The sequence below is a fragment of the Bactrocera latifrons genome, unplaced genomic scaffold (assembly GCF_001853355.1).
Source record: "Bactrocera latifrons isolate USDA-ARS-PBARC rearing strain unplaced genomic scaffold, ASM185335v1 scaffold_350, whole genome shotgun sequence".
Lineage (NCBI taxonomy): Eukaryota > Metazoa > Arthropoda > Insecta > Diptera > Tephritidae > Bactrocera > Bactrocera latifrons.
In genome coordinates, this window is record NW_017536991.1 from 238,414 (window position 1) to 246,947 (window position 8,534).

General features: G+C 31.2%; 1 protein-coding gene across 1 annotated transcript in view; it reads left to right on the forward strand.

Annotated features, from left to right (window-relative positions):
- The window catches only part of LOC108971691 (sodium-independent sulfate anion transporter), a 9,866-nt gene extending 3,904 nt beyond the window's left edge, over positions 1-5,962 (forward strand). The window contains exons 2-6 of the mRNA XM_018937937.1: positions 1,576-1,796; positions 1,861-2,182; positions 4,489-4,650; positions 4,720-5,006; positions 5,097-5,962. Coding sequence (XP_018793482.1) covers positions 1,576-1,796; positions 1,861-2,182; positions 4,489-4,650; positions 4,720-5,006; positions 5,097-5,519 — 1,415 coding nt within the window. The 3' untranslated portion in view covers positions 5,520-5,962. The remainder of the gene's footprint in view (positions 1-1,575; positions 1,797-1,860; positions 2,183-4,488; positions 4,651-4,719; positions 5,007-5,096) is intronic.
- The last annotated feature ends 2,572 nt before the right edge of the window (positions 5,963-8,534 follow it).

Sequence of the window (8,534 nt, forward strand, 5' to 3'; positions counted from 1 at the left end):
AAAAAAAAGTTATGATTACTCGTAATTAGGTAAAATTTTTAAAATAATTATTACTTTTTGGTAATTACGCTCATATGAGACACATTTAAAATTTGGAAGAATATTGAAAAAATAATWAATTAAAAATAATGATTACTTTTTAAATACGTGTTAATTCAATAAAAATTTTAAACAAGGATTACTTTTTAATTCCTGTGCTCAGATGGCAGAAGTTTAAAGTTTTTAAGAATATCAAGAAAGTTTATGTTACCTGTAATTGAATAAAAGTTTTTAAATAATGATTACTTTTTGATTACTGTGCATATATGATAAAAATTTGAAATTTGGAGGCATATTAAAAAAAATAGTAATAATGATTACTTTAAATGATTACCTGGTTATTTATTTCTTKAACAAGGATTACTTTTTAATTACTATGCTCACATGGCAGACATTTAAAATTTTGAAGAACATCAAAACAAGTAATGATTACACGTAATTAGATACTTTTTTTTTTAAATAAAGATTRTTATTTGATTACTGTGCTTACATGACACAAATTTGCAATATGGAAGAATAATGAAAAATAAATAAAAATAATGATTACTTTTTAAATACCTTTTAATTAATTACATATTTAAAATAATGAATACTTTTTGATTATTGTGCGTACTAGGCACACATTCAAACTTTTGAAAAATATTAAGAAAGTAATGATTACTCGTAATTAGGTATTTTTTAGGTAATTATTACTTTTTGATTACTGTGCATACATGACGCATGTTTGTTATTTGGAAGAATATTGAAAAAAAAAATTATAATAATAGTGATTACTTTTTAAATACCTATTAATTTAATACATTTTTCAAATAAGAATTACTTTTTAATTACTGTGCGCATGTTTAAAATTTTTAAGTATATTAAAAAAAGTAATGATTATGCGCAATTAGGTAAAATTTTTTAAGTAATAATTACTTTCTGATTACTGCGCTTATATGACACACCTTTGAAATTTTAAAGAATATTGTAAAAATAATAATAATAATGATAACTTTTTAAATACCTGGTAATTAATAATATTTTTAAAATAAGGATTACTTTTTAATTACCATGCTCACATGGCATAGGTTTAAATTTTGAAGAATATCAAGAAAGTAATGATTACTCGTAATTAGGTAAAAAAAAATTAAATAATGGTTTTTTTTATTACTGTGCTTGCATACACAAATTTGAAATTTGGAAGAATATTGAAAAAAAGAATAAAAATAATGATTACTTTTTAAATAGCTGATAACTAATTACATTTTTAAAATAATGATTAATTTTTGATCATTATACATACATGACACAYGTTTAAAATTTTGAATAATATCCAAACAAGTAAATATTACTCGAGTAAACAAAAAAATAAAGCAATATTTATTTGTATTTRTCACAAGAAGTAGCCAAAATTACTACCTACATAGCATATAAAACAGAGGAACAAATATTGTTTAGAAAACCTAGTCAAGATCTCTTACCATAGCTTCTGTATCTAGATTATTCTCAATTGTTGTTTTATACTATAATCATAAAATATTTTCGCTTCCTCTATAGGCGTAATCTTCGAATTCCTTTCAGTGCCAATCATTAAGGCTTTTTCCTCAGCCACCGCTATACTCGTAATCGAATCACAGATTAAGGTTATGTTGGGCGTCAAATACCTTGTGTCGGGCTTCATTGGCTCGGTAGCTACGCTGTTGCCTAGACTACCAGAAACCAATGTTGGCGATCTTGTAATGGGCCTCTTTGCTGTTTGTTTTCTACTCGGCGTTGCGGTAAGTAAAAGTTGATCTAAAGAAAATTTGTTATATTTTAGTTACATTTAATTTATTCCTTTAGCAAATGGAAAAATTAGCGGATAATCCAAAAATTAATCGCAAATTGAGCACCGTGCTGCGTTACTTATCGTTCTCACGCAATACACTTGTTGTTATAATCACCGGCGCTGTATCATACATTTGGCTTAGCGAGGAAAACACCGTACCATATGCGCTGAGCGCCAACGCGCTCGCTGGACTACCCAACTTTACCATACCGGAATTCGCGGTGGTAACGCCCGATAAAACATATACATTTGTCGATATGTTAGCCGAATTRAATGTGGGCATTATTGTTATACCCATCGTTGGCATACTCACGAACATCTCAATTGGCAAACTGAGTAAGTCAAATATATAAAATAAGAAGTTTTCCGTCATCTAAAAAAATCGATCTAACGTAAACTAATCGACGTAAAACTAGTAAATTTCTCATCGCTAAAAAATTCACGTTCGTACCAGTCCTCCAGTCCTCCGAATTTTCTACTGTCTCTCTCTCTCTATTTTTATGAGTACATCTAAAGTAATTAATGAAAATGTTTTCTCAAAGGTTCCGACAATGCATTGCGCACYTCAATGTGTCCTCACGTTCACTAAATCAAGGTTAGACTATCAGTGGTAATCATTATAATTACTTGCATTAATGAAGTAGTTTAATTCCTCTTACCTCTATAAACTTAACACGATATTCTCGCACACAATCTGATATTAAATAACTCATAACGCTTCAGATACCTTACGTCATGGTAGCTTTAATGGATTTTCTTTAGACTTCGTATCAGCAAATTATTAATATATTTACTCAAAGTTGAAATCCAAACACAATGTATTYTATAAAAAAAAACGTGATTTCAATTTCAAAATAATAAATTATGTAAATTTATTATTCAACAACGTAACTTTGAATATATGAAACAAAAAAACTAAAAATTTACATTATTACAACAAATTTTTAAAACTGGTACTTTAGAAGTAATTACTGAAAAAAAAATATTAATTAGGCAAATATTTTGACATGATTGTCTGTAAAAATGCATTGAAAACAAAATTGTTTACCGATAAATTATTAAAAATATTTTTTATTCACAAAAATATTTTCGTTTGCATGTAATTATATGCATAAGTTAATTACTACCAAAACAAACTAAAATATCAAAAAACTCGTACTTGCCAATATTTTGATTTTTATTTTTGATTCTGATTTTTAATTAGGTATGCAAATCAAACGATTTTTCTTACAAGTAATCATAACACGCCAAGCCAAAATTATCTTACAATCAATGCTTGGAAATTAATGATTTATTGCTTGCAATTACTAGCAACTTATGGAAATTTTAATGCTGTCAAAAATTCACTTGGCAAGCAGTCATTGTAATTATAAAACCCAAAAAAAGAAAACAGATTAATTAAACGATTCAATTACTTTCTTATTATTAATAAATAATGATGCTTAATATTTGTTGACACACTTTGCATTATTTACCAGCTACCACTTGCTTTACATAATGGAATTTTAATTACTAAATGAATTATTAATTTGTTTGTGACTTTGAGTCATATTCTTATGAATATTATTGTTTGTAAAATTTATTTCAGTGTGAATGTTTTCAAAAATAATCATAAAGTACTTGATTACATGTAATCATTACTTTTTGATTACAATAAGTAATTGAAGCAAATTGGCTTCTAGCAACTACTTTATTAATATTAACATATAAAAACTAATTTTAGTGTTTTTTTTCTATGGTAATCATAAAATACTTGATTACATGTAATCATTACTTTTWGATTACAAYAMRTAATTGAAGCAAATTGCTTCTAGCACTCACATTAGTGATATTAATATGCAGAAATTATTTTTAGTTTTTTTTCAAGGTAATCATTAAGTATCTACTTAATTATGTATACATATGCAATCGCTACTCTTATGACACAGATATTATATTTAAGGCCTTTCGAGTGTTCTAAGCGTTAGTAATACTCAAACAATACACAATAAATGCTATCACTATTTAAATAAACTACTCTGTACCGCTATCTGGTTAAATATTTTATAGATACTTAAAACAACTGCTAACGGCATTCGTCTGAATATGTAATACAATAAAAAAAATGTTGTCTTTTCAAATAACTGCAGTTAAAATTTCTGATAGCAAAAAACTTTTTATAAATATTGATAAATAATGATTACTGTTTCTTTACTGTGCTTACATGACACGCATGAAATTCGAAATATTAAAAAAAATATAATAATAATGAGGATTACTTTTTAAATRMCTGGTAATTTATTACATTTTTTACATAAAGAATAATTTTTAATTATTGTAATCACATGGAAAACTTTTAAATTTTTTAAGAATATCAAAAAAGTTATGATTACTCTTAGTTAGGTTTTTCTAAATAATTATTACATTTTGATTACTGTGCACAAATAACGCACTTTTGATATTTAGAAGAAAATTGAAAAAAAAAATTATAAGATATTTTCAAATAAGAATTACCTTTTAATTACTGTAGTCATATGGCACATGTTTAAAAWTTTGAAGAATATCAAAAAAATTAATGATTACTTGTAATTAGGTAAATTGTTTAAAATAATGATTAAYTTTTAATTACTTTGACATTGCTTTCTTTTTGCATTACTTTACAGCTCCTAAAGGTATGGTCGATGCCAATAAAGAATTGATTACAGTCGGTTTGTGTAATCTTGCGGGTTCCTGCGTACAATCTATGCCAGTTTCTGGCGCTTTCTCGCGTTATGCCATCAGTAATGGTTGTGGGCTCAAAACGCCAATGGCCAACTTGTATTTAGGTAATTTATTTTCCATTAATTTTCAACAACATAATATCAAGCTGATTACTTTCTAATTACGCAAATTAGGTGCTATTGTGCTGCTGGCGCTTGGCTTTCTYAGTCCCTACTTCAATTACATACCCGAATCAACGCTCGCCGCCATTTTAATGTGTTCCATTGTCACACTTTTGGACTTGAAGCTGCCCTGCCGCTTGTGGCGTGATGCCAAGCGCGATTTTTGCGTTTGGGTGTTATGTTTCACCGTGTGCATACTGTGCGGCGTAGAAGTAGGACTYTTGGTCAGTATTATAGTCACGGTGCTGCATTTACTATTCATGTGGGCGCATCCACAGATCTCGGTGAAAATTGAAGAGGTGCGTGTGGACATATAAATTTCTGTGTCATGCGATTATTTTCATATAAAAATATTTGTTACTTTCTTTTTTGTTGATTTTGTACTTTAGGTAAATGAGCTGCAGTACATACGCATTACGCCCGTCGGCGTCATCTATTTCCCCGCCATCAATCATTTGCGCGCCAAAGTGATGAAAGCCTGCGAACGCGTCCACTTCAGTCTRCCGGTCGTCATGGACTGTCACAAGATCACCGGCATTGACTTTACCGCAGCGCAGGGTRTCTCGAAGCTGCCCGACGATCTGTCACAGTCGGAAACGGGCGATGGCCCATTGTTGGTCATACACCGACTTGGCGCAGATAAACAGAAACTAATTCAAACTTCCGCCAAGCTGATATTCTGTGACGACGACGAGCGTTTATGCGAAAGTATCACTCAAGAATCGCTAAAGAATGGCAACGTAGTGTTAAAGGAACAAGAGAAAGCTATAAATGGGGTACTAAGTGAGACCCATTTAAATTTGCATTATTAAAGCGAGAAGACGAACAAGAAGTCCGGGACACACAGTGTGTACGCAAGCAAGTRAGCCTATGTGATAACTAGTGGAAATTAAAAGAAGAAAAATTCCACGAATGTAAATAAAAAKAATTGAGACAAATGCAAAACTTGCACGACCAGATGCATTCGTGTGCAACGCATCGTTAATGGTTGTACATATAATATTTATGTCATAGCTAGTTGCTAAGTGTTAGCTAGTGTATATATAATGTGAAATGTGTGCCATTGTTGTTGTCGTCAACGTTAAGCCAGACCAGAGAGTATTCGAATGTTTGTGTGAATAAAAAAAAAAATGCATAAATGTTCATTTAGTTGTAACTTCAATTTAACAATAAAAATAACAATAGCAAAATATTAATAWAWGCACATRTATGTACATATGTATGTAAATATAGTATTTGAAGATGAATAAGCGGAAACAATGTAAATAAATATACAAAATTGTTATAAGAATACAAAAATGCTTCAATATTATTTGTTTGGTGGCAATTATTTCATTAACTGTAATTGTTGATATGTGAAGTTGAAAGGTAAATATTTGCAAACGTTTCAGTCGCATCAAAATCGCTGGAAAATATTGATTTAGTGAGAAAAATTTCTAATATTGATAATATGCAAACAAATGTAGAGTGAAGAGCGAGCGAAAAAAACATTGAAGTACCACTGACCACTACAGAACTCGCGGTAGTGAATTCCGGTGAGATTCAGCACACCAAGCGTAAAAAACTATCGAATCTTTTTTTTTTTTTTTGTGTGATCACGCTTTAATTGATCGAACGTGCTAAAATTGCTTTGCCTGATTTACGGGGTTACATGGGTTTACGGGCTTCGAAAAATCTATTCTTTATTGTCTTCATTCATTCTTCATTTCTACAATAACTCTAGAATATTGTCAGGTTAAACCGAGTAATAGTTTTGAAGAGACAGTCTTCAGACTTTGTGCGCTCGAAGCTAGCTACGCCTGGTACGCCGTCTTTAAACGCRTTTTTGTCGCGTTTTGAAGGCTGTTGGCAAGATTTCTCGAGAACTACTTAACCGATCGTCATGAATATTTACACAGGTCTTTGAGACACACACAACAATTTGGACGGAAGACGTTTTTTTTTTTTCGATTACAACTATTTGAAAACAGAAAAAATATAGCGAAATATTCTCTGAAATTTTAATTTTTTTTCCTTCGTACAGGTTCTAAGCTAAGGTTTTTACTAAAAAAATTTTCACTTTAGATGATCCTATACACCCTATGCCCCTTGCCACTGCAAACCTAAGTAACAGTTTACAGTTCTATAGTTTAATAAAGTGCTTGGTAATGGCACTTTATACGTTTCCTTTAATAGTTGTTTGTGAGCGAAACAGTAGTCGATTATGCTCATCAACGAACTCCGCCTCATACTTTTACTTGGATTTCAGCTGGTCATGATCCTATCATTTAAATATATCAGAAGAGCGTGGTATATTATAAGTTTTTAAAATCTGGCGAAATCATAAATATGGAACGCTACCGACTCAAAATATTAAAGAAAGTGGAAAACAGGGGCTGCGAGGTTTTCCTCACTTGTTTTATATGCCAGATCTTGSCTCYTCTGTCTATCRTTTGYWCCAGYCGATGCAGAACAGCCTCATTGGATTACGAGTAACATCAGAGAGGGTATCAAAAAGTGACTTGATTCWTTCTTAGCCGCCAAGCCAGATCTTTTTCGTTGGACTCCATAAATTGTCAGACATACGGAAAAATTTGTTAGCTTCAGATAGGCAATAATTTGATTGATACTRTTATAGATGTTTTTCTTAAACAAATGTTTTGAAAAAAAAAATGTACTATATTCTATTTATCGACATGCCCGTTCAACAGAAGAAAATATTTATAAATTGGAGATTCTTGCTTATGGTGCTTGAAAATCGTCAGAAGATGACATTTCGTTAAAGAAGAAAAAAGTTAAAGCTCAGGTTAAATCTCTSGCGAGTCCATTCGATATTTTGGGTWTGAAACGCTCGATTCGTCCRAATAAATCTGATTTTTTCGAACAGAGTACCAGAGAGAGCAGGCCTCTTTGGACATCAAGCGAATTCCAATCATGAAGAGCATTATAACTGCCGAAGTCGCCTAGGTTTATCAGTTTGACATGCAGACAAGTCAACAATAATCGTACTGAAGAAAAAAATATGCCGGAACCAATACAAATCACGCTAAAGCTGTTCAAAAATCAAGGCTGCTCATTGTCTTTTCGATATTCGTGGTTTGGTGCATCATGAATTTGTTCCGGAGGGACAGAGTTCTRTTGAGCGTATTGGGGCGTGTTTGTGAGAACATCTYTCGAAAATCGCCGGGCATTGTGTTCGAGAATGGCTGKAATTTTGAAAGAACAATTCATGGATTTTACACGATGATAATTCACCTTCGCAACGTGCTCCAGTTGTGACCGGCTCAGTGTGACTTTTTTCTTATTCCCCAAACTGAAATTRCCGCTCCATGGAACCCGTTTTCACTAGAAGAGTTAAAACGAAATTCGCTGAAGGAGCTGACGTATTAAAAGTATCATAAGTGTATTACATTACGTGAGGATTACCCTGGAATTTTATTTACACTTTTCGGGTACTTTTTGGTAACAATGTATGTATTACATGGCGAAAAGTCGTTGGACTRACAATTAAAGATAGTTTTTTGAATGAATATATGAAATATGATAAAAAAAATAATAAATTGATTTAATAGCCCGCAAAATTTTAATACCGTTTCGATAGTAAGAAGGTTTGAAATTTCCATTTGCTAATATTTTGTGGCTTTTTCTTCAATTTATCGATGATACGAMGATGAGTCGAAGTTTTGTCCGGCAAAGGACATTGAAAGAGCAACACYGTATAGATTCGTAAACGGCATGACCTATCCATTGCAGAAAAATCTCGACCAAATCCTTAGCAAATTTCACAACTTACAAGTATTACGATAATCAAAAATATTCTTACTAAACACTGCTTAAAATAATGTTCG